This window comes from Halichoerus grypus, chromosome 6 (assembly GCF_964656455.1).
Source record: "Halichoerus grypus chromosome 6, mHalGry1.hap1.1, whole genome shotgun sequence".
NCBI classification, from domain to species: Eukaryota; Metazoa; Chordata; class Mammalia; order Carnivora; family Phocidae; genus Halichoerus; species Halichoerus grypus.
In genome coordinates this window covers 94765187-94792976 of record NC_135717.1, presented here as the reverse complement: position 1 = coordinate 94792976, position 27790 = coordinate 94765187, and the positions used below count along the sequence as shown (strand labels likewise).

The following is a 27790-nucleotide window of genomic DNA, read 5'->3' as shown; positions in this document are numbered from 1 at the left end:
GAGTAATTTGAAGCCCTTTGTACATTGAGGGTAACTATAGCAACAACAAACTTCAAACCCAGCTCTCTTTCTACAAACCCCACCCTACAGTCCTACCAGAAGGAAAGATGCACTCATTTACAGGTGTAGAAAATATTTACCTCGGTATTGACTGTCCTATATTACATTTATGGTCTTCAACAAAAAATTATGAGACACAACAAAACCAAACAAAACATAGTCTGAATAGACAAATCAATCTCAGAATCAAGCTCAGATATTGAACAGATTAATTAGACAAATGATTAGACAGGATTATTAAACAAATGAAGACAATTTTTAGGGGCATCTGGGTGGCTCAGTCAGTTAAGCATCCTACTCTTTATTTTGGCTCAGGTCATGATCTCAGAGTCATGAGATCAAGCCCCACTTCTGGCTCCGTACTCAGTGTGGAGTCTGGTTGGAATTCTCTTTCCTCTTTCCCTCTGCTCCTCCCCCTGCTCACTTTCTCTCTCTCTCTTAAAAAAAAAAAAGACATTTTTAAATGAATGTGACTAAAAGTAAAATTTTTGCATAAAGTTTAAATGTATAGAACCATTATTAATATCAATCCTTCACAGAGACAAAAGATATTTTGGTGTTTATAATCTTGCTTTCCTGTGACCTTTTCTCTTATTCTCTGAATATTCATGTTCTTCATTTCCACTATCAAAAACCTGATTCTTAAAAAAGATTGGAATTTCACTCACACTGTAAAATGACTGATAATAGGTAATCTCTTCCAATTCAAAAGGAGACAAAGTTTTGATTCAAAAGAATAGACTTCTAATGACAGAATTTGGGGCAACCTCGAGTTTAACATTGTAGATTGGTTTAAAGTAAAAGATCTATCTATGGGTTAGTGGTCAGGAATGCTCCACAGTGTTGCTAAAAGTACCCTGCTTGCATAATGATCTTCAAATTGGATTTCTTTTATAATTAATTCTCATTCATTTTGTTTTGGTAAAATCTCCAGAAATACAGATGTTGAGATTGAAATGGGGATGGTCCCTGTGGAGAGACATGGACATTTTTATTCTACAATAGTATTTATTATAGTGTATATGTTTAAATGCCTATTTTTCCACCACTTTTGTGGGATCCCAAAAAACAAAGACTCTGTTTCATAAATGCTTTTATTTCCTGTGCTTAGCACATAGATGGCAGTCAAAAGACACTTTTTAACATTTTAAAATGTATTTTTTCATTTTAAAATAGTGAAGACAATCTTCAAAACATCTGAAGCCCTCACTCTCTATCCAATTACCTTAATGCAGCCTTAAAATGTTTGCATGCATGTTGTTTTCAGTTCTTATTTATAACATTCATAATTTTATGACTGGAATTTTTGGAGTTCACTTATTCATTCTTTCATTCATTCATTCAAAAATAATTGATAAAGCATCTGCTCTGTGTCAGCCACCAAGCTGAATTCAGGGAATAAAATAGGTAAAATGTGTTCAGTTTCTACCTTCCTAGAGCTTATGACTGGTGGGCAAGACCAATAGTTAACAAATAATCACAAATAAATATAAAATTACTATTTTGCTAAGTGCTATGTTGCTACAAATATAACTGGAGGATTTTTAAGCAGTGAAGAAGTCAGAGACATTGAAGGAATGGTGATTGAGCCTATATCTGAATGCTGAGAAGCAGTTAATTCAGTGGAAAAAAGAGCATTTCAGGAGGAAGAAACATCATAGTCAAAGGCCCACTGCATGAAAATGGATGGGAATATGAAGACTATATTAGTCTTCAGGCTGTATACTGAAGTCTTTCTTCATAGCAGGAAGGCATTCTGCAACTAAATCTTTAATGCTTCTTTTCTAAATCTGATTTCCTCTTCAAAAATATCAGATTTCCTAGTTTGGTGCTTTAGTTTGTCCTCTAAATCGTCTACCTTTTTCATAATTTGTTTCTTTATCTTTTTCCTCCACATTTTCAGATTTCCAAATGTAACTTCTTTATCATTGATTTGTTTTTTTGGCCATTGTCTTTTTAACCTTATCCAATGTGTGTTTTAATTACACTCTTGTATTGTTTTGCATCCTTGAAAACTTTCTTTATCTTACTCATATGTCTGTTGAATCCCCACCCCCCTTTTGTTTCCCCCTAGGATTTGTATACCTGTTTAATAAATGCCATTGAATTAAGGATTAATATTTGTTCTGGATTCTTGGATTCTGAAGTAGATCAAATAAACTGAGGCATATGTTTTAATGTTCTTTTCCTTCACCATACATATCACATTTAAAAATATAAATTTATTCTTTTAATTTGTATCATTTTATAACATTTAATTATTTAATTTAATGTTCTTTCCTTTAAAGTGTAAGCTCCATGAGATAACATCCTTTGTTTTCTTTACTATATTTCATTTTGCCTGAAAGATATTTGATACTCAATAATTGTTGAATAGATAAATATTCAAGATGTTGCCTTTTTTTTTTTGCAATGTTTTAAAAAACAGCTTCAAATTTTTCTCTATTTTCTGAGATAAGATCTCATCAGACTTGTAACATAGTAACCTAGCATGTTGGTGGTTTTTCCAAATCTCTGCTTGTGGGGTAATGAATCCTTTCTCAGGGCTACAGCTTGAGAATAGTTTAATATATATAATATCTAAGCTAATTCTCAGATTCTAGCAAGCATTCATATTTTGTGACTTTGCTATACTCAATAATATCTTCTTCTATCTTGTGGCTTTCTTTTCTGTATCTCTTTATCAGGGGCACTATACAGATTTTTCTTTTTTTTTTTTTAAGGAGATGTCCAGGCTGCATGACAAATGTTTTGAATCAGAATCTCTGGGTTGGGTGCACAACTGGTTTCTTTTAAAACAAAAAGTTTCACAGGTTATTCTAATGCCAGAAAGTGTCTTTTAACCTAATGAGTATAAAAACTACAAGTTTTAGCATTCAGTATAAAGCTGTTGTTATCTAACAAATACAATATTCAAATATTTGTTCTCATCCACTCTCCTCTTGTCCTATTTGTGGGGATGTGAAAGCTGTCTCTTGGTGCACCAAAAACAACACACACACACACACAAATATGCAATTGAGAAACAGCTGGTAAATTATCTCGTACAGACACCATGTCTTCCAGGGAGCAGAGAGATGGAATGAAGACACATCTTTTAAATGGGCTTTGCTTTCTCAAGTTAATGTCAGTTTCCTTAATCCACTTCCATGGTCCTGAAAGAAACTTAACACATTCCGTAATATGTTGTTTGACAATCATAGCTTGCAAATTCTGAATTATCTCTATTTCTCCAGCAGTATTTTAATGGAAGGTTGGAAGAAGATGCATCATGGGCCTCTAGTTGAATGCAATTTCAAATTATAAATTAATAAGGTCTGTGAAAGACATGACTTAATACATGAATGACAGATGTCATCATAGTATAAAGGTTCTATCATACTAACTTCATGTTTGAGTAACATGGGCCAAACTGGCTTTAAAAAAGGTATTAGGCTTCTCTCCTTATTTAGTTTATTAATTTCTCTCCTCCCTTTTCCCCTCTATTTTCTAGTCAGTGGTTTTATTGAGTTATAATTACTTAAGCAAATATTTTTTCTTTTATTATATACTGACCATAGTTCTCACTTTAAATGTGTATGGATCATGTGTCTTAATCTTCACCTCAAATGCATAGCCATACCCTAAGCAATGAATACTGTCATTTCTTTCCATTTATAGTCTATTTCATTATTATAAATTCATAGGTGATTTACTGTACTATCATAAGTGTGGGAGAACTGTTAGTGAAAGACCAAGAACTGCTCAAAATACCATCCTACTAAATTAATACAATGTTGGTTTACAACACAACAACCTAATTTTTTTTTCTCCCCTTACATATGTGTTTCATTGTCTGTTTTGGCAGAAGGTACAAAATATCCATCATTATTTAAGGATTCTAAGTTTGCTTCATTTGTATCTTTTCTTCCATTTTCTGATGCCTTGGTATCTTTTCCTTGATATATTTTCTTCATAGTGGAAATTAATACAATAAATAAAATAAGTGCTGAAAATCTTAAGCTCTCAGTCAAGCCCGTGAAGGTATTTCTGTGAAAAGAGAAAAAACTCAATTTTCATGTTAAAGTATTTGGAACAATTTATAGTGTTGCTCTCCAGTATGCAGAAAATCTTAAAAAAAGAATGATGTTTGAAATTGTACGTAATAATATTAAGGTAGCAATTCTAGTAATTTATTTTATTGACACAGAGGGGGATTTTAAATTATTTTAAAAGGAATATTAAGCCACAGAAACTAAGGGTGATTAATGATCTACCCAATGTTTTCCATAAAAGTAAGGTATATTTGGGATGTTTAGCTTTCTCAAAGGCAGATTCATTCATGTGTAATGGAAACAGATTATAAAGGAAATGAATTGACTGTGAGATCACCAAACTGAATCCATACAGATAGGAGCCAAAGTTTAGTTTATAGGCTAAATACAGTCCACAACTTCTGTCATGTGGCCTACTGGAAGTTTTAATGAAACTATATTAAATTACCTAGCACACATGGTCAATTCTTGTGATTCTTAGCTTTGGTTGCACATTAAAATCATCCAAGGAGATTTTAAAAATCCCATGCCCAGGCCACACAGCCCCTGAGCAATTAAATAAAAATTTCTGAAGATGGGACACAGAAATTTGTATTTTTTGCTCCTCAGGTGATTATAAAGAGCAAAAAAGATTGATAACCACTGACCCAGTAGCTTAGGAAGCACTCAATGGCCTAATGACATTGTTAACTAAATGTAGAAAAGCTTTATGCAAAACAAAACAAAACAAAACAAAAAACCTTGAACAATTATTAGATTTAATTGAAGGTGAATGGAATTATATAATTTTGAGCTGTTTAGGCTTAAATTTATTAAAATTACAACATAAGGTTGTGGTGTACCAAAAATAACAAAAGAAATATTTTAAAACATCAAGCATATTTGTCTCATCCTTGGGTTATGTCAAATAGTTCTACCCCAATGTTAAATTTTCAGAATTTCCATTGAAAATAGAAAAATTACTATGCACTTCTGGTTATGTGACTGTTGCTGAGAAAGCTTGAATAAACTGGGTTTAGATTTAGGATTGATATCATAATGTAGATTTCCACTCCTTGGAGTAGGAATTGATTATATTATTTGTCTTTGTTAGATAAAATTAATGAACAATTATCTGGTTACCACAAAATATTAAATCCAAAAAAGTCATAAGATGACTATTTAACTTTTTGCTGTTTCTTCATTGGGGAACACACGGCTCTTTTTAAAAATTCCACTTCAGACAATCTTGAGGCAATTACTTGCAAAGTACTTTAGGCGATGAACACAACTAACCAAAAGGAAAGTGATAAGGGCCATGAGTGAGCTTCAAAGTGTTAAGAGTTCTAAGAGTGTTAGTTACTTGTAGCTGGTTGGAATGGTGCAAGCTTCATGACAGAAGGTCATCTAGTTGGAATCATACAGTATATAGCTTTTTCAGACTGCTTTCCTTCATGTAGCAATGTGCATTTGAGATTCTGCCTTGTCTTTCTGTAGCTTGATAGCTCATTTCTTTTTATTGTTGAAGAGTATTCTGTTGTATGAATGTATCACAGTTTGTTTTTCCATTTACCATGGAAGACCATTTTAGTTGCTTCATTTTTTTTTTTTGACATTTATAAATAAAGTTGCTATAAACATTCATGTGCAGATTTTTGTGTGGGCATAAGTTTTCAACTTATTTGGGTCAACACCTAGGAGCACAATTACTTGACCATATAGCAAGCCTATGTTTAGTTTTTTCAGAAACTGTCAGACTCTTCCAAAGTGACTGAATCATTTTGCATTCCCACCAGCACTGAAAATGATTTCTTGTTGTTCCACATCCTTGCCAGCATTGGTATTGTTTATTTTTTTAAGAGCTCTTTATATATTCAGGACATTCGCCTTGTGTCTCGTTATAAGTTACAAGTTCTTTTTCCAGTTTATCTTTTGTCTTTGAACTTTGCTTAAGTTTTGTGACACAGAGTTTTAAAAATATTTAATCATTTTTTTATACCGTGGTTTTAGGGGTTTGGGTCATACTGAGAAACACATTCCTACTTCCTAGATAATTAAATGTATTTCTGCCACAATTTTTTCTAATACTTGAAGTTTCATATTGTAAATTTGTGTGTTTGATTAATCTCCAATTAATTTTTTTAAGGTTAAGGTACGTTTTCAAGTATTTCTTTTCTAGATAACCATCCAGTTATTTCCCTATGAACAGAAAAATATAGAAACTTTTTTTTCTTTTTTTCCCATTGACCTACAACCAAAGCCCCAGCATCATTTTGTGTCTTCTTAGAGAAGCCAGAGGTCATTGAATAGTTTTTTTGGTATTAGGAGAGATTTTAGAAACAACAAAACAAATTTTGGTACAAATCCCAGATCTTTTTGTTATTAGCTATATGATTTTGAACAAGTTACTCATTCTCTTTGAGTCTTTGTTTCTTCATATTTAAGGAAAAAGGAGAAAAATATCCATCTCCTGCAGTTTCCAAGAGTATTAAAATGAGATACCATGTTGCCTGATACAATACTGAATGCAAAATTCATTAAAGGGTGGCTATAATTATTATTATACTGAAAACAGCATTTCATCTTTTAAGAATATAGTCAAAGGAAAAATCAATTAATAAAATATATTTATGACAACTTACCCATATAATGTGGAATCATATATCCTGCAAGACCCTTGTTTCCCACAGCTGCTGGTTGACCATTTCATACATGCTCTATCAATCAGAGCCCCAAAATATATAGGAGCTGGAATTCCTCCTGCAATATGAGATGAGAAAAGGTCAATCCAAGGAGTAGGTTTCAAACATAACTGGATGACATTCCACTTTGATACATTTTAGATTAAGTAAAAGTTGAAATTCCATTGTTTTGACCTAAATTTACTCAAGAATTGAGACTATTAGGAATCTCAAAGGCTCACATCACACGTAGTAGCATAGATATCTGCTATCTCCCTCACCCCGCCAACACACATAGGGAAGAGAAGAGGGGACATTAAATGCCCATATGCTCTGTTCTTCTTATAATTACCAACTTAAGCCTAAGTGGCAAAAAAGAGAACGTTGTCAGTAAAACACAGAAGTCATGTTGGTTCATATATACTTTTCCTAGGCAAGGAGAGCTGGAAGTGTGGGGATAGAATTATAACTTCACAGAGAAAGGAAAAACCTCTCAGCTCAACTAATGCAAAGTCAGGAGAGTTTTCAACCCCATTTTTAAGAAAGCTAGCACTTCCTCCCCCAGAGAAATACAGGCCCAGCTTCACAGAATACTAGGCTCTTTCTTGGCACGTTGTCCTTCTTTCTTGGCTTAGAGCTCCACTTCCACCTTGGTGTCATGAGAGCCCACCATTTTGCATTTTCTCTCCATTGATTGTGTGCATTTTTAATACTTCCTCGAAGCAGCGTGGTTTGTCCAAGCTAGGGCCTGTGGCTGAATTTTGTTTCTGTTAATGTTCTAATCACAATGATACCTGGGCATCTAGTGGTCTGTGCCTAACCAAATTTTTATCTGTAGCATATGATTTTTCAGAATGCAAGGCTTTTTAGAAACACATATGTTGCCTTATAGCGGAAGTACCCACCTGCTTACTGCTATTTTAATAAACTCTGAGATACACTCCTAGTTCTAAGCGTTGGTAATTTGACCAAAACTTTAGAGACATGCTGGTAGAGATCTATATTCCATAGGGTAGATCTGAAGTGGTCATGATTTTACTTCGTTCTTTTTGTATTTCAGTGAATGACTTTCAATTTTTATTTTGTTATGTAAAAAATGGTAGTGATTCATATTTCAAAATTGTATTGATTCCATTTATTTCTAAGTCTCAATTTTTCTGAGAGTTAGAAATCTGAGATGACAAAAGACTGGTGTATGGGGCCAAACATATCTGAGAAAAACTGGTACTAAGAAAATGGGTGAGAAATTTACAGCTTTGCACAAATCACAGTCACCCTTTGAAAAAATGCAAAATACAATACCACTGGTTTGACCAAACTTAATTCATTAAATTTTTTAGGTAGCCAACTTAAGTCATTACTAGAATTTTAAAACTTCAAATAATTTTCCAAATATCCTTTTCAGTTTAATATGCTCTATAGACCTCCCACAACTTATGCATGTGTTGTATTCAAGACAATTTTTTTTGGGAATTGAAAGTCTACTAGTCAGTATGTATTATTTCCAAAAAGTAGTTAGGTTTTACTGTGCCATATATTGGACATATCAAAATAGTAAGCTCACATTTAGGATGGCAAAATTCCTTTCTTTCTCTTTTATGTCACTAGAAGAATTTCCTCTAGTCTCAGTCTTATTTCAGCATCTAAGGGGGAGTCCTAGATCCCCACATTCTATTTTCATCTGCTAGCTTCTGTGGCCTAGCTTCTAGGAGAGAGGCATCTCCATTGTATCTGGAGGCAAGGAACTGCCAGGCAGACAGAGCTGCAAGATTAGAGAAGGACAGAAGAGAAGGCTGGGATGACAACTAGAGTGGAATCCTGCAGCACCTCCATCTTCTTCTCTCCAAGCCCTTTAGATTTCCTCCTTTACTTTTGAGGATCTGTGGCCTTCTCCCCAAATATACTTCTTGGACAACTTCTCCAATGCACTTAGCCAAAGAGTTATGCTTCTTTCTTTTGCTTGCAAGGATCCCAGGGATTGACCCCTCCCACTTCCTTTTCCTTCTGCCATCAGTGGTTGCCTCCAAGCCATGGTCAGTCTTCTACCCCAATCCCTAGATGAGTGATGCTCTTTTCCTACTTCCCAGGAATAAGTATATTATTGTTAATACGTCTTACAAAGGGGCATGCACAGGAGTTAGGTTAAAAGTTATTGTGCTAACAACAGAAATCTCTGTAGAATAAACGGCAAATGACAAGGGAAAAACGATGATGTCCTAAATCTTGTACTAATCACCTCATTTGAATATTTAGAAATAGAACTCTTACCTCTGAAGTCTACGGCCCTACTGTTTAACAACAAAAAGCACAGTATCCTGAGCTTTCTTTCATTCAGAACACTCCCTTAGTCCAAGATGCTCAGTTCTACAGTTTAGTTCCCATTTCCTCTTGCATTTTTAACTTCTGATAAAGATTAGCTTCCCCAGCCTTAGAGAAGTGGGCAGTGGGAAGTGGGGCAGCAAAAAGTCTGCTTGTTTCACGCAATCTCAACCTGACCGGATTCCCAGGCCTTCCAAGCTGTTTTGGGCATTACACTCTTTATGTAGAAGGCTCTCCACTCTGCCTATGGGAAGTAATATTCCTAAGTCTGAAAGTAGAAAAACTTTGGACATCACCTATCTTTGTGTTAGAAAGAGCATAAAACAAATATTATGACTTCTTGTTCTACTTAAAGATTGACTTTAACTAGAATTAATGATCAAAGTCTCTTTTAAGTTACTTAGTTTTCCTCATTTTTTTTTATTTACCACAAAAAATAGCAATTATTTTTGATTATACATTGAAAAATTTCTTATGACTGGAAATTAATTACACCCAGTCTGTGAGCTTTGGTATGAAAATTCATATCTTAAATTTTTAATCTGTATATTTAGCATACCTAATGCTCGTATAGTTAGTGAATGGAAACCCACCGCAAGGGATTTCAGTTCAGGTTGAACAGTTCTGAAATAAGATAAAGGCGAAGGCACATTAAACATCTCCAAAATACCAAACCACGTTCAATATCAAAACATTTCTCAGTGGTATTGTTCTTCACGATCAGATGAAAACCCTCAAGTGAATGCCTGACATTATTTCAAGCTTTATTTTCGGTTGTTTTAAAAGGTGAACAGCTGAGTGATAATAATTATTATTCTCTTATATACTCAACATTTTGAGATTTCAAGATGGTTTAACATTTTCACATTTGATCCTTTGAAATCCTACGAGTGTGTGGTCGGAACAGACTTTATTATGACTACAAAGAAACAGATCCCATGTGACCCATTCAGTGGACACAGGCCATACACTAAGGCAGATACCTTTATTAAGGTCTTGGTATGAGAACTTTTACCACCTCATTTCTGCCATTGCTGCTAACAACAAAGTTCACTAATATGATCCATGAACTATGTAATATAACCCGGAGTGTCAAAAAAGATACTTGTATTCTAGTGTCTAGTGTATTTAAATGTCATTTTAAAGGGAGCAAGCATATTTGTATCCTCTCTTAGAAATTAACTCACTCTTGCACTTAGAAATTGTTTCCATAATTCCATTTTTCTGTGTTCAATAAGATGATGACACAACTATGTCATTCTGTGATATCCCTGTGATAGCCTAATACATATCACGTGAAATGAATTATTCAGCAGCAGTGGCAGGATGGGGAGGAGGTGACTGAGTCTCAAAAACCCTGTTTTTTTGGAAATATTTGATTAAGTGATACAAAGGTGGTGGTGGTGGTTGTTTTTTCTTGAGCTGTTTGGATGACTGTATTTGTTCATAGAAATAAGTAGATTTAGTCATTCAACAAACATTTGCTAAGTGACCCCTGGGATATTCCATGCTAGTTCTTCTTTTTGAATAAAGAGATAAATGGTGTTTCATATTGACTGCATGACTTGGAGAAGTCATACAACCTCTCAGCACCGTTTTCATATTCCTGGTCCCTGAGCTCTCACCCCCACATGATTTGGATAATTCTTTAATCACACCCAGTCTCCTGCTCCTTTTATATCCACTCAAACTCTTCCATTTTGTCCCGTTACCAAAAATCCTTAGATCTTACGTTCTTAGGAACCCCTTCACTTTCTTGTTCTAACAAAGCCTGGCTGCCCCCTGATGGTTCTCTTCCCATGCAACTCTTTCAAATAAGGGCTGTTTTTCTCTGTAGTCTTACTGGGTCTCAGTGTAGATGTCCTTGCTCTTTTTTTTTTTTTTTTAAACACCTCCAGACCCTAGTGCCTCCTCTGAAAGATTTCTAACTCCCCTCAAGTGGTGTGTCGTTGTGATATACCATTCCCTGACCTCCTGGCTATAGTATCTGTCGATACTGTAACTACAGATACTAGTATCTTGATCACCACTCCCATCATTCCTTGGGGATTTTAGTACTAGGCTGTCTGTCATTTTTTTCCAAAACTATATCTGCCACTTTTCCTAGTTATTATAATAATCCATGTAGACCATCCTCCAATGCTCTGGCCTCCAGTTTTCCTGACGTCTTCCCTCCTTTGGTCTTACCTCACCTACCCCTGGTCATGCTATAAAGTACACACTTCCCTAATTCTCAGTTTTGAGCACTCCCTCACCAGAAGCACCTCTCACTTTTAAATTCACTCTCTCCAATAAACCAACTCCAACAAGCCTCAGCCCCACAGGGCTCTTCAGGCCCTTGACACTCCCCACTTTGTCCTAGGTAATCTCCATTTTCATGTCCTCACTTTTCTCACCATGCTCTCTCCTTATAATCATTCCTTTCATATTCCCTGGACTTTTCTGTCCTTCCCATCCTTTACTGTCCCAGGCAAGCAAAAATGCTTTCATCCAACCCCTGCCTTTTCTGCACCTATACCTAGAGAACTGCTGGCTGGAGGAAATCATTCAAATATTCTGACTAAGCTCATTTTAAGCACAAACCCTCAGGGCCTCCAGTACAATCCTACTGTATTTTACTAGTCTGTTTTCACAGTTTATTCTCCCAGCCTTTAAGATGACCAGTTTCCATTTCCTGATCTCATCTCAAACCTTTTCTTTTTTTCCTCCTCCCTCTTAGCTGATTACCTTGCTTTTTATCTAACAGAAAAAGTAGAAGCAATCAGAACAGAATTTCAATACCCTTGCATGACTAAAGCTACATGTGTATCATTTTATTTTTACCCACATAGATGACATTCCCTTCCATTACAGAGTAAACTCTGTGTACTTGTTCATATCCCTTTTAATCCTCCCCTTTAATTGTTCCCCCCTCTTAACTACACTATCAATTTCCTTCATCTCTACTGGATAATTCTCATCAGCCCACAAGCATGCTACAATATCTAGTATAAACAGAAATCTTAAGGCCACACCCCTACTAACTTACCATACCTTTTCTCTGCTTCTTTTTATAACACTACTAATACAAAGAATTTTTCCTACTGGGTATCTGCACTTCCCTTTCTTGCATTTTCTCTTGCATCCTTTGCAAAATAGCCTTTCTTTCCCCCCCCATCTTTACACATTATTTTTGTTAAGGCTAGTGGTGACCAGCACATAATGAAATCCGGTGATGTCTTCCTAACTCTTAACTTCTATGACCCACCCTCTTGGTTTTTCTCCAACCTCATGGGACCTCCTTCTCAGTTTTCTTCAATGGATTCTCATCCTCCTCTTGATTTCTGGAGTTGGAATGCCTGGATCTTGGTTCTAGAATCTTGTTTCTATCTGTACTCAGTCCTTAGAAGATCTCAAAAGTGCCATGGATCCAAAATTTATGTCTCCAGCTCTAATATTTCTCCAAAAGGCATCTCAGATTTACAGGGATAGAACAAAGTCTTCTCCACTTTCTCCAAACTACCCTTCCTTAGTCTTCACTAATTTGTTCAGCAGTACCACCATCTTCTCAAAGCTGGGCTAGAACCTTGGGATCATCCTTAAACTTTCTTTCTTACATGCTACATTCAATCTATCAGCAAATCCTATTGACATTGCCTTAAAAACAGAGCAAAGACTGAGACTCATAACACTTTCTATTTCCTTTACCATCGCCATCCTCAAACTCCCATCCTGTGAAGAACTATCATAGCCTTCTGTTCTCCCTGTTTCCATTCTTGCAGCCCAAAAACTTGTTCTCCACTCAAAAGCCAGAGTGATCTTCTAATTGGATAAGTCAGTTGTATAATTCCAATGCTCAAATGTCTCTGCTGGCTTCTCTATACAATTAGAATAAACTCCAAAGTTGTTACCATGCCCCATAGGGTGTACATTTTCTGGACCATGCTCTTCACCTGTCCCCATATCAGCGTAGCTTGTACATTCATTTTTTTTCAGGTCTCTGATCAAATGACTTCCAATGCACAACATCTGAATTAGTACCATTTACTTGCCCCCTCTTATATTCTTAAGCTGATTTATTTTTCTTCCTAATGCTTAACACTTCTACTTTACACATTTACTTGCTTATTTATTTATTGTTCCTGCTCTTATGCCCATCCAGTCCCCCATCCCTCACTTCCCCGGTAGCTAGTGGAAGCAGGACCTTTATCACTTTGTTCACAGTTCTGTCGTTAGCACCTATAATTGTGCCTGACACACAAAAGGAATAGACTGAATGAGTGAATATCATCACTCCTGCTTAGTCTAATTTTAATAACAGCCTTATGATATAAGCATTGGAAAATCATTAATAGACTGAGGTTTATATTTTTATTCTACAGTCCGTTTCATGAAAGTTTTCTTTCAATAAAATCAAAGGCTGGTGAGAGATCAGTAAATGTTTTTGCCAAATGGTAATGTTTACCTTAACCATATAAATGACATTAACGATGAAACAATGATCTCTAAAACCCTCTTTCACCCTGCAAAAGATTTTAAATTAAAAAGTTAAGACTTTTTGAGATAAAGCTAATACTTTTTTGAGAGAGGATTTTTCTGATAGTTAATGAAGCTGTACTTTGGCAATTATGTAAGACCTCTTTTTGAGTAGACAACATTTTATATTAAGGTGGAGATACAGCTGTAGAATAAATTAGGAAAAATAATTTAACAAGATTTTGGGTCAGAGTAGAATTAAACAACTGTAGACTCAGTTTACTCATGTATACTCATTTTAACAAAGCTTAACCCATTTGTTTTCTTTCCCATCCATGTCATGCTGTTGGCTGATGGTGAACTTGTAGTCAACAACCTAGGTCTTAAAAATATAATTTAGATGTTAACCTAGGCCAGCATATTTACACATGCATGTCTTTAAGACCTGCCTGCAAGTTTTTGTGTGTTTTCAGTTTTAGGTAACTGAATAATTAACTTCACCAACAAGGCTTGTGTTATGTGTTCCCTTCCTAACTCTCCAGTCTTACCTTATGTCATAGCCCTCTCCCTCAGTATGTTCCAACCAGCCGGTTTCTGTTCACTTCTCAAACACTCCAGCTCTTTCTGGCCTTGATGCATCAGGACCTAGACCCTTTTTCTGTACAGTTCTTCATTTTGCTAATGGTAACTTATTCTCTAGACTTTTAGATTAAATGTGGATTTTTTTTGAGAAGTCTCTGAGTCCTCTTCCTCACAGCTCCTCACCTCAATCCTAAATTAGGTTTTCCTCTTTATTCTCTTTAATATCACTCTTTTTCCTTACTAGCACTAATGACAATTTGTAATTACGTGTTTATTTTAATTCTATTTTTCTTATATCAGTCTTTCCTGTCATACTCTAAACTGTATGAGAACAGGTACTGTACCTGTTTTATTCAGCGGAGTATTCTTCAAGCATGGTTTAAGTATTTGTCTAATCAGTGAAGAAAGGAATGAATTCTGCTCATGTTACTTTTTTCTTGTCTATGAGGATATTTGAGAGACCAGGTCAAAAGCTATTTTGAGGGTATATTAAAAGCTTTAGAATTTTATAGACTGGTTATATTATACAGTCTGGTTCCTAAATGTTTTCTTTCAATGAAATCAATAGTTGATTCACTCTGACAGGCCCATCCTGTTATAAGGCATCTCAAAATTAGAAGTTCTTATAGAATCACAACAGAGATTTTTTTTTTTCACAATTGAAGCAATTATCAATCAGTCTATGTCACAAAATTCTTAGTAAGAGGAGAAAGTATGAAATTTTATCATTAATTATGACATTGTGGTATCACAATAATCCTAAGTAAATGCATTCCTAGAAAATTAAAATGTAACAAAATACAAATTTGTGTTCCAAATATGTTATGGAAAATATGTACATTATTAGGTTTGTTTATAGTCTAATATACATAAAAATGCTTTTTAAAAAGTCATACTTACTTAAAAACCAGCAAGACAGTTGGGGTGCTTCCCAATGAAGAGAAAAAATAATTCAAGACTTGCACCACTGAATAAATATAAAATTTTTTTGTACATTGACTATCTCTTGGGCATTCACCCAAAGTCACCGAATTATTTTTGTTCTGGACACCAGTTACTTCCACACAACTACAGTTATAAAACACCTAAAAAATAGTTTTTGAAATATTGCAGAATATATTTAGAAGATATGACTGGACTATGAATACATTTCATTATATTTAAAGAAGTCTCATCCATTTAAGCTAAAATATTTACAATGTTTGAAGAAAGCATTCTGAAAATACAGTTGTTTAATAGTTGAAAGGCAAAATAGTTTCCTGGATTCCTCTCTAGACAAAAAAATGCAATTCACTCTTAACATTTAATTTATTCCTAAATTAAAAATTAGGAAAGGATAGAAAAAATTAATGTTTGAAACTCTGTATATAATTTCTCATTAATATAAATTCTTTTTAATAATTTTCTCCCACTCATTTTTACTTTCTATAAAAAAATCTAGTTACTCTTTTTAACAGTCTTACTAAGTGTCAGGAACAGGAAGGGAAGGGAAGGATTACTCAGAGAATCCAGAAAATATAGTTTTGTGGGGGGGCAAAACTGGCACTAGAGCTACTCATTAGAATGGGGCAGAGTCTAGGGGAATAGGAGCTAGGCAGGGGTACTAGAATTCTACTTTGACCCACAAACACAACATCCAAGAGCATAATGACAGATTATAAGATATATGATGTTATTACCAGAGAGGTTCAACACAACAGAATACCCTAATGGGTAGACCACAGAAGGGGAAAACTTAGGAACAAATGATTTTAGAGATTTAATTTGGCAAGCAGTTTACTTAGATAGGTGGTTTTAATAAAATCTGCTCTGAGTCTAGGCTAAACTAAGGTTTAAGGGAAGCTTAAACCTATTAGTACTTTATTTACCGAAGGAAGTAATTTGAATCCATACTTATCTGATAATCAAACTTTATTTTTTAACTAGGAACAATATGGATGAATCCTTTATATATCAAGCCTATTGACCAATAAACCCAAGAACATTATTTTGAGCAATTAAGAAGGGATGATTTATTACTAAGGATTTGGTAAAAGAACTCCATAGTGGTCCTCAAATGGTATAGTCATTTCCAGTATTCATAAAAATGTACACAGAGCTCTCTTAGGATTCTAATATCATGTCTCCTCCAGGCCTTCACTAATGGGCCAAGTGGGACCATGGATTAAATGGGGCACTATCAGTGAAAGGCACTAGACCCATGAATAGGAGATATGGGTTTTTAAGTACAGTCCTTGGGTCACATTTCTGCAAATTTATGGCCTGGCTTCAAAGAATCCAGGTGCTTTATTCTTCAAAGTTCTCAGTGCCCTTCAACAATACAATTAATAGGATTATGGACCAGAAAAAGATGTTAAAGTTTGAAAATCAAAGACAGAACTGTGTGGTAGAGAGCAATGATCATAGCTGATTATACTGCTAATGTTGGTGATAGGAAAATGGCCCAGGATATGGCTCCCCAACTTTGTGAGATATTCAGTAGATTGGAAGTGAAATAGGGAACATGATACCTGATCCCCAGTTCATGATACCTGAAATAAACTCAGGGAATTAGGAAGAACCCATAGTTTGCATGGAAGGGAATATTTTGAGTGAAGAAAGAAATGGCATTTCTATGGAAAATGTTAGGAACAGATAGGCAAAAGATGAAGTTATCCTGGATAGAAGTTCCACCCTTGGGGAAATCAAAGTTGGAAGCCAAGAATTGGACAGTCAAGTGAGCATGAAGCCTTGATTAATTTTCTGGAAAGTCAAAAGTGTAGTGAGCCTAAAGATAAACTTGTCAGAATCTATATGCAAAATTGCATATAGATTATTGTCCTGGAAACGAAGGGAGTGCTGACAAGTGGTTGGATCAGGACTTTCCCCTAATTTCTAAAGGAGTAAGTTATCTCTAATTTAATCTAATTAGTAAAATGCAGCACTTCCTAAGGATTCTAAATGCATTTAAATTCCAGAAGGTCATGTTCTCATAAACTCAAGGAGGAGAAGTGGGAGTAATCTCAAATGAGATTTAAGCAACAGAAAAACCTATTTGTGTTTCAAGCAGGATTTTATGTGAGGCTTTCATTTACACAACTTCACAGCCATCACAATGACAGAGAATATTAGGAGTCTTTTTCTATTCTCTTTTTACTAGAGACCTTACTTATAGAAAGATTTGATAAGTAATTGTTAAATCAAATCTGCAATGTTGATCAAGGAGAGAAGAGAAAGTAAAAACGAATACTCACCATAGACTTTTTATTGCCATTTGAAGATTTGCATCCTGCTAGACAAGGTGACATGTAAGTTATTCCATTGTCTCCACAGACTGGTTCCCAGTGATTTTCATCACAATTGCAGTCTGAGTTGCAATAAGAAAGTGGTACATTTATATGAGATGCCACTGGATTATTTCTGGAAATATAAGGTAGACACATATCAAAAAGAGAGAGAGAGAGTAGGAGGGAAGAGAGGAGAAAAGAAAAAAGAAAGGGAGGATAGGAAAGGGAAGCCAAGAGAAAGAAGGAAAAGTGGGAGGGCATTAGGAAAGGGGAGAGAAGAAGAGAGAGGGATGAGGGGAGGAGAGAAATAAGGAAAACAGTTGGGCTTTAATAAGACAGCAAAATTTGATGAGTGATGTTGTCAAAATGGCATTTTTTAATATAGTGTTTATTAACTTAACACCTCCCATCTTTACCCAGACATAAAGAAAGAGGATCCGTAAGACTTATATAAGAGGTCTTTGTGATCTACCAAGAAATTACTCATTAAACAAGTCACTTCATTTTTCTGAGACTCAGTTTCTCTTCAATAAGGTGATAGACTAAAGTTCTTTCCAGCTTACTGTGAAGTCCCATGAATCTGTGTTATTTAGTTTGACTTTTTAAATCTATATTTCAACTACATAAGAATTTCAGAACCCCTAAGGATCAATTTTTTTTAAATCAAGAATAATAAAATCAGTTGAGAAAGATTAAAAAAACTCCATACACTTTTTAAATGAAATGACAACATACTTTATAATGATTGACTGTAAAACATGGATATATTTGTAAAATATAACCTTATAATATGGCTAAAATTTAAAAAATGGATTATTTATATAATTAATTTTCTGCTTATAGATTATTAAAATTATTCTTTTGTTTTTTGTAAAAATCTTGATAATAATTGAGAATTGATAAATTATATTTGAATAAGGAAGTAATTTACATGAAGAAGTAGACTCAGAAATTCAGAAATTCTATTACCAATAATTTTACTAAAATGCATCTAATACCTAATTCTGCTTGGGAACATACAACTGGGAGAGGTTAAACATAATGATTAATGACCAAATCCAGACATTGCCATTAGATACTCCTGAGCTCACATTAGTTCTGCCACTTCAGAGTGTTGTGACTACTCTTCCTAAAATCAGCTCTGCCATTTGTAAGTCATAGATAATAACATCAACCGCATAGGGCTATTGGGGGAAAAAATTCATATGGCAGTTCTCAAAATTTTGTTCTCAGTAGCCCTTCATACTCTTAAAAGTATTGGGGATCTCAAACATTTTTTGTCCAAGTGGGTTATATATATTGACATTGATAGCTATATAATCAGAAATTAATACTAAGAAATTTTAATACACGGGGTGCCTGGGTGGTGCAGTCATTTAAGTGTCCGACTCTTGATTTCAGTTCAGGTCATGATCTCAGGGTTGTGAGATTGAGCCCCATGTTGGGCTCCGAGCTCAGCGGGAGTCTGCTTGAGATTATCTCTCTCCGTCTGCTCCCCCGACCTCACTCATGCTCTCTGTCTCAAAAAAATTTTTTTTAAATACATGAGAAGACACAAACACACATCCTTAGCCATCAGACTGATGTTATCATCACATTATTGTAGCCTTAGAAAATATCGCTATACACTCACGAGAAAATAAGAATGAAAAGGCAAATACTATCCTGGTATTATTATAAAAATAGCTTAGAATGTGCTGAGCCTTCAATAAGGTCTCAGGGACCCCTATAGACCCTCAGATCACATTCTGAGAACCTCTGTACTAATTTATACTTTAAAAACTTACTCCTGTTACTAACACTTCATAAATGCTAAATACAACGATTCTGCAATTTGCTATCATTAAACTATGAGTTTCATGAAGGCAGTGATCTATCTCATAAATCTTTTTGACCTTTAAGTAGCACTCAGTAAAATTTTACTGAATGGAGAGAATCCTATACAACTCCAGCTGCTTTCTTTTGAATAGATGGCACAGTTATTATACTTGTTTTATGGAACTGGCTCTAAAGCCACTCTAAAGCATGTCTGACAACTTGGGAGCCCTTGGAACTACTGATGTGATCTTTGGAGTCATTGTGTGACTTCAGATAAGTCACAGTTCCCCTGGTTCTCAACTAATAAATGAAGAGGAAAAAAGGGGTTTGGGCTTCATGATCTTTAAGGTGCTTTTACCTCAAAAGTTCAATGTTCTAAGTATTCTGCATTTACTGGAGAGGATAATGGTGGATAGGAGTAATTACCAACAGTCAGGATTAGGAGAAAGCTGAGAGATAATTCAAGACTAGGTTGACAGGTCTCCAAAATAGGATGGTGTTTAGGTAAAGAAATGTGGGGAAAACTGATGAGTTCAAACTGACATCTCAAAGGATCCAGAGTATAAATGCTCAGAGCCAACAATAAGGAGCACTAGGTATCATAGTTATTCAACTGTAATCCAAGGATCTTTCCTTGTTGTCTGAATGTGAACCTTCCTAAGCTTAAATTATTGGCTATATTCAAGAGATGATAAGAAATCTGTACCAGAATCCTGCCCCTAATTTGGGGTAGAACTACAGTACTAGGAATACTTCACAATACTTGATAATAATACAAAGTAAAGGTTTTCTATGGTCTAACATACAATTATATATAGGATATTTATTAACTCTACTGCTAATAACAATATTAACAGAATAAATAGCATTAGCTTGCAGAAAAGGAGAATTCAGTACAATATAAGAAGCGTTTTCTTATAAAGGTAGTTGTTAACCATTAAAATTAATGGTAGATAAAAATTGCTCAGTCACTTTTGGGAAATGTTATATTCCTCTTATGAAGCATCCAAAATTGTAGCAATCAAAAAAAAAAAAAAAGACTAAAAGTTTTGGAGTCTAAACCCCCCAATTAAAGTCAGAATCTTAACACTGCTAGTCAGGTAATCTGTGTATCTCTGTAAACCCTACTTTCCCTATCTATAAAATGGGGGTAAAAGTACCTGTCTGTCATTGTAGGCACCCCATAAAGGATAACTATTATTATTACAACTTATATAGGTTTTCTTTTAGGAATAAAAGGAGAATTTTTTGAGATCTTAGGAAGTAGATGTTTTAAGATTTTGTAAATTGAAATTTCAATTAAAAGAAAGTTTAGCTAAGGTTGCTATATGCCCTGTTTTCCTTATAGCCTTTTACATTTGATAGTTCATACATTTTGTAACTAATATATTGATATATACAAACCCATCATAGGTCAAAGTTAGGCCAGCAACTGATCTGTTTTCACAAATTAATGCAAAATTTAATAGTTGAAATATGAAGGCCAATACATTGGTATAAAATGATAATTTGGCCATTCCAAGCAAGGTAAGTTTGAATTTTTTAATGATATATCCTCCTATAAATATTCCAGTTGCAACAGTTGGTAAGGTTAAGCTTCCTAGAAATAAAGAAGAGAAAAAAATTGTGATTACATAAATATGGTTATTCTGAAATATCTTTATAAAGGAAACACAGAATGCATCAACCAAATTCATCCCATCTTATTCCTTAAGTAGCAAGCTAACAGCCCTGGATGGAGGTAGGAAACCAGTGTACCACATGGGAGAAATGGAAATAATTTCTTGATGCCAGTGCTGAGGATTTGGGTTCCCCAATAGCAGAAGTCAGTGACTGAGGATATTTGAATGTTTCAATCGATGGTTTTTATGAGGGACTTTCTTTTTTTGGAAAACAATAAAATATCATCTTCCTGCCTATAAGGCTTGCATCCTACCATCTAAAATCCTTTACACACTGAACACTACATCAAAAACGAATGATGTACTATATGTTGGCTAACTGAACATAGTAAAAAAAAAGAATAAAAAAAAATAAAATCCTTTACATTTCCTCAAAATGAAGAGTTCTAATCCGTAAAAACTCATTCCAAATTTGCCCATCACTTTAAAATTAACTACTAGAATTAATATCTCTTCTTTATCCAAACATACCTATGCCCTGTGATGATAAATAGGCTTAAATATGGTATTAAAAATGATTGACCCCTGGTAAAATTTTTCCATGTCACTGTCCTACAAGAGTTATTAAAGGTAAAGATCCCTCTAACAACAACAACAAATTCAGGCTGGGAACCTGATTGGAAGTCAAACTTGACTCTCACAGTTTAAATTTTTATCTTAAGCTCAATAAAAGTATCTAACAGAATTATTATTTTCTTAACTTATGACCTACTCACATACCACTTGATAAATTCAGTTCAATTTATCAAATATTTACTGAGTTTCTACAACGTGTTGAGCACTGTACAGGGTAATGTACTGCCCTTAAGAATCTCATATTATACTGGGAGTGAGGGAAGAATGATATAAGAAAACCATTTCTTCATAAGCAAGATTTAATATGTCATTGGAAATAGATAATATAACAAAGTAACTCCTAAAATATGATACTTGTGGGGCGCCTGGGTGGCTCAGTTGTTAAGCGTCTGCCTTTGGCTCAGGTCACGATCCCAGGGTCCTGTGATCAAACCCCACATCCGGCTCCCTGCTCAGCAGGAAGCCTGCTTCCCCCTCTCCCACTCCCCCTGCTTGTGTTCCTGCCCTCGCTATCTCTCTCTGTGTCAAATAAATAAATAAAATCTTTAAAAATAAATAAATAAAATAAAATATGACACTTATCTGAATTACATAGACATCAATGATGTGTTTAAGTCGATTTTTCTTTTGTCCTATTTTTTTGTAAGTAGCTGAGTCCTGATTCAAAGTGCATGAATTATGAAATCATAATGATTAAATTACAAAAGGATTTGTCTCAGGATCTCAACATTATAAAATCCGGTTATGCAGATACTATATCTAAATGTTCCATTCGCACACAACTGTCTTTTAGAAATTCATCTTCTCAAAAATAACATGAGATGCAACCTCAAATGCAGAGCAATGATGATATTATGAGATCAACAAATTTGATAAAACTTGCAAGAGAACAATTGGAAATTATATTTACTAAAATATAAAATTGCCTTCACAACAAAATGTCACTTGAAACTCAATTACTTGGTAGTATATGGCTTATCAAACAAATATAAATAATGTGTCTTACCAAGCAAAATGTTAGCTTCAGATGCTGAGCGACCATACTGTTGCTCTATGTATTTGAAGACATAAGTAATAACACCAATATGGCTACTGGCTAGCATTAATGACAAACACTGTAATATAACATATAGGGGATTGGTAAGGATGCATTTCAAGGACTGGAAAAAACCTATAAAAATATAAAAATAAGATATTATAATACAGCTTAAATGTATGTTAATATCTTTATTTTATAAATGTAATAAAAGTTATAGAAGACTGAAAATTACCTAAACATATAACACAGAAAGTCAGAGTACCTACAATCCTACTGTCAACAGTTTTTTATATTTTTTCCTTCATTTTTCCATGTGTACATTAGTATCTACTCAGTTTATTTTACTGCAAAATGAAATCATACATACATGCTGTTTTGCAACTTGCTCAGTTCACTTCATATTTGGTTATTCTTATCACTCTACCATACAACTACATATATCACTAATTCATTCATTCATTCATTCAACAACTATTTGGTTTTCAACTGGGTCCCAGGCAATATGCTAGGTGCTCAAGAAACCAAAGTGAATAGACATGCAATGTCTCTTATTTGTTAGCACTTAATATTAATTGTTATGTTAATAATAAAATTATTAAGTAAAAATTTACCTTGAAGACAGTATAATCCAAAGTTCACAGAAATGAGAAGACTAAAGTTAAAAAAATTATAAAGTTTAATTTAGTACCAGGACTCAGATCTGTTTCCTGGTAGACTTTCTACTATAAAATACTGTATCAGCAAATCTGGCAGTATTATAAATCACTTTTATTATGGTGCAAGGAAAGGAAGAGAATAATAATGTGTCTCAGGTGGCATTATGACAATAATAGTACAACAACTTGTGCCTACAAACAGGTGTGTAAAAAATTCATAACTTCCGTTTGTGGCAAGAATTTTGTGATCTGGGTCTATAATGAGAAGGTTAACTAACTGTAATGGAAGTTAAAAGTGGAAGGAATTTCTTAGAAAAAATAGGAGTAAGTATCTGAGTCTAGCAAGACGGAACCAGATGTGGTTACTTAGAGAGGGATGACATGGACTTTGAAATATCTCTCTCTATAGATCTCTAAAGGTTTCCATCAGATATGGTCAGAACTAAGCTTTCTATCCAATGGCAACTAAGAAAGAGTTTCATCTACTTTCACTGAAATTAATAATTCCAAATTGACTATAAATGTGAATACTTACCACTAATATTTTCACTAACATTTTGCCCATGGTTAGTCACGTCAGCCATGTGAGTCCTTTCCTCATTTGTTTTGAGCAAATCCAAAGATGTTTCTTTCTGTGATTTATCCAGATTTTTGGGCAGGAAAAAGAATGGTATGGAAGACATAATAGATAATATTCCAGCCACAAGGAAACCAAGCCACCAAGCACCAACCCAGCGAGAGTCCTTAGGAGTTATTCTGATATTGCCTAGAATAAAGAATTAGAAGCAGTCAAAAAATCATTTTGAAATGCAATAAATTTTGAGCAATAATAATAATGATTGCTGTCCTTCATAGATGAAGAAAGTAAACTATATTACATCAACTCTGAGATGCTATTTTTTTATTTTAATCACACTTCATCACACAAATAGCAAAGACTATTGAAAAAGTGAATTCTTTTTTTAATTAATTAATTTTTATTATTATGTTATGTTAATCACCATACATTGCATCATTAGTTTTTGATGTGGTGTTCCATGATTCATTATTTGCATATAACACCCAGTGCTCCATGCAGAACGTGTCCTCTTTAATACCCATCACCAGGCTAACCCATCTTCCCACCTCCCTCCCCTCTAGAACTCTCAGTTTGTATTTCAGAGTCCATCGTCTCTCATGGTTCATCTCCCCCTCCGATTTCCCCCCCTTCATTCTTCCCCTCCTGCTATCTTCTTCTTCTTCTTTTTTTTTTTTTTACATATAATGTATTATTTGTTTCAGAGGTACAGATCTGTGATTCAACAGTCCTGCACAATTCACAGTGCTCACCATAGCACATACCTCCCCAATGTCTATCACCCAGCCACCCCATCCCTCCCACCCCCCACCACTCCAGCAACCCTCAGTTTGCTTCCTGAGATTAAGAATTCCTCATATCAGTGAGGTCATATGATACATGTCTTTCTCTGATTGACTTATTTCGCTCAACATAACACTCTCCAGTTCCATCCACGTTGTTGCAAATGGCAAGATTTCATTCCTTTTGATGGCTGCATAATATTCCATTGTATATATATACCACATCTTCTTTATCCATTCGTCTGTCGATAGACATCTTGTCTCTTTCCACAGTTTGGCTATTGTGGACATTGCTGCTATAAACATCGGGGTGCACATACCCCTTTGGATCCCTATATTTGTATCTTTGGGGTAAATACCAAGTAGTGCAATTGCTGTATCATATGGTAGCTCTATTTTCAACTTTTTGAGGAACCTCCATACTGTTTTCCAGAGTGGCTGCACCAGCTTGCATTCCCACCAACAGTGTGGGAGGGTTCCCCTTTCTCTGCATCCCCGCCAACATCTGTCCTTTCCTGACTTGTTAATTTTAGCCATTCTGACTGGTGTGAGGTGATATCTCATTGAGGTTTGATTTGGATTTCCCTGATGCTGAGCGATGAATTCAATATTTGGAAAAATGGTGTCCTATACTTGAAAAACATTATTATGTTACCTTGTTCTGATTATACTTACTGAGATCTTCATATCCAATATCCACGTATATTTTAGCAAACAGAGATGCCAGTATAAAGCCAATGATTGGACCAACCATTGATAGTGCATGCAAAGTACCTGAAAATATTATAAAACAATTTTATCAAATGCCAAGAATACATGGTTCTTTTGCAATACATTTTTTAAAGTAACATTATACATGTCTAAAAATATTTTTTAATAAATAAAAGAATGAATGTAGGAACACTATTATTTCAAGAGTGGACCCAGGAAAGTAGTCATAAAACTAATTTTCTGTTCATTACCTAAATAAAAAGAAGAATGTCCTTCTTCAGCAAAATCATCAATGTAAGAAACCCCCAAGGGTACTATGGGGGTTTCCCCAATTCCACGGAGCATATTACCCAGGAGTACATATATCCATATATATGACCCAGATTCCTTTTCACAACCTATGTAGACAAGATAGTGTTTTATTTTAAATATTAATTTTAGCATTCCTATTAGAAACTCAACTACTTCAACTCCTTAATTATTTCATTTAAGATTTTTTGCTTTTTCCTAATTATAAGAATGATTCATATTCATGTTACAAAATTTGAAAATATACAAAAGCAAAAAGTAAACAAGTAAAAATTAAATTATCTATAATCCCACCAAACACAGAGAGTTGCTCCTTGTGTTTGTTATATCTTCCACATTTTTAGTTCACATAAAAATATGCATATTTATGTACATTATATACTTAAATGTCCAGCTCATATTATAACATACTTTTACACTTAACACCATATTATGTCAATTTCCCCATGTTTTTAAGATTTTTTTTATACCAGAATTGTAATAGTGGTGTTCTGAATAAAAGTTTTGTACTTTATTTAATCAATCCCTTACTTTTTACTCATGAAATATTTTTTTTAAGACCTTATTTATTTGAGAGAAAGGGAGCAAGCACGAGTGGGATGAGAGACAGAGGGAGAAGCAGACTCCCTGCTGAGCAAGAAGCCTGTCACGCTGCTAGATTCTGGGGACTCCAGGATCATGACCTGAGCTGAAGGCAGAAGCTTTACCAACTGAACCACCCAGGCATGCCTCATGAAATATTTCTAACTTTCCGTTCTATTAAACAGGAATGCCACAGCTATAATTGTAAATAAATCCTTGTGCACATTCCCGATTATTTTCCTAAGTCAGTAAAAGTAGAATCGCTGATTTAAGCATATATGCATATTTTTGTTCTTTACTATATTGAAAATGTACTTTCAAAGAGTTAGAAACTTATATACTCCCAGCAATGCATAAAATGTCTTTCCCTCTACGTCATTTCTTTTTATTTTTGATAAAAATAGGTAGAAAATATTTTTATTTTTAATGTTTTTCTAATAGGTAGAAACATCTAAAGGTAAAAAAAATTATAATCATAATTTGTGTCTCAATAGGTAAAAAACTTTAATTAGTGTAGTGTTTTTCATAAAATTACATTTTTTACATATTTATACCACTTCCCTAATTTAAATGCATATATTCTTAGCCAATTCCCTACTGAAATATTCTTCTTTTCTTATTGCTCTTTATATATAATATATATTACCATTATTTTTTCTTACATACATAAGATGCAAATGATTTTCCTGTTTGTTTTTTAGTCACTTTTGCTAATAAATATCATAATCATTTTTACAGATATAATTGAGTTGACCAGTTTTAGAATATTTTTAGTGACACTATCAGTTCTTACCTTTTTCTACTACTTCAGGTGATGTTCTATTGAGTAACAAATTCTGATCAAGTGAACAGGTTGATAAGCTTGATGTTAAATTTTCTGATGGATCAGTAAGAGTTTCTTTAGAGTACCTGTAACTGTAAGAATATCACCAGATTTAAAATTTTGCTTATCTACTGAATAGTTACACTTTCCCAGAAATACAGAGGAATTTTCCCACTTTAATTGCATGATTTTCTTCTCTAAATGATCAGAATCCTTTTTGTCAATTTCCCAGCCTGAATTTTAGGGGACGTGATGGGTAAAAATGAAATGGGAGTGCCCACTAAGAAATACTATTTAATACTTCCCAGGAAAGGTGGATTATCATTCTAGGAGTGCTTATATTCGTTCAAGATATGAAATACCTTGGTTTCATGTTTTGTTTAAAATAAATAAATAAATAAAACAACCCTGCTAACTGTGTCTATCCATCCATTTGAATTATCTTCAAAGGTGGTCACAATCTAAACTTTCTGGTTAACTTTCTGATAATACTTAATGAATTTTAGAACAGCATTTTACAAGTCAATCTACAAAGCATACCAATTCATCTACATTTTTAAAAAGATTTTATTTATTTATTTGAGAGAGAGAGCATGCGTGCGGGCCCACAAGAGAGCACAAGCCAGGGGAGGGGGTGGGGAGAGGCAGAGGGAGAGGGAGAAGCAGACTCCCCGCTGAGCAAGGAACCTGATGCGGGGCTGATCCCCAAACCCTGGGATCATGACCTGAGCCAAAGGCACACGCTTAACCAACTGAGCCACCCAGGTGCCCCTCATCTACATTTTTTATCAATAACCTGTCTGGTTTTCTTTCTTAGATACTCATACCCTTCTCCCTCCCACATACACTCAAATGTCTG

General features: G+C 34.5%; 1 protein-coding gene across 4 annotated transcripts in view; it reads right to left on the bottom strand.

Annotated features, from left to right (window-relative positions):
• SLCO1B3 (solute carrier organic anion transporter family member 1B3) overlaps positions 1-27790 on the bottom strand; it is a 77073-nt gene that overhangs the window by 12188 nt on the left and 37095 nt on the right. For 2 of the 4 annotated variants that reach the window (XM_036119177.2, XM_078075709.1), the window contains 11 exons: positions 26902-27023; positions 25469-25615; positions 25182-25280; positions 23683-23913; positions 22459-22623; positions 20599-20794; positions 17344-17509; positions 15011-15195; positions 9633-9697; positions 6716-6833; positions 1137-4089 (listed from right to left, as the gene is read on the bottom strand). In XM_036119177.2, the coding sequence (XP_035975070.1) occupies positions 3876-4089; positions 6716-6833; positions 9633-9697; positions 15011-15195; positions 17344-17509; positions 20599-20794; positions 22459-22623; positions 23683-23913; positions 25182-25280; positions 25469-25615; positions 26902-27023 (1708 nt within the window). In that variant the 3' untranslated portion in view covers positions 1137-3875. Of the gene's footprint in view, positions 1-1136; positions 4090-6715; positions 6834-9632; positions 9698-15010; positions 15196-17343; positions 17510-20598; positions 20795-22458; positions 22624-23682; positions 23914-25181; positions 25281-25468; positions 25616-26901; positions 27024-27790 lie in introns of those variants that run through there. The other 2 variants (XM_078075708.1, XM_078075707.1) reach the window with 1 other exon arrangement.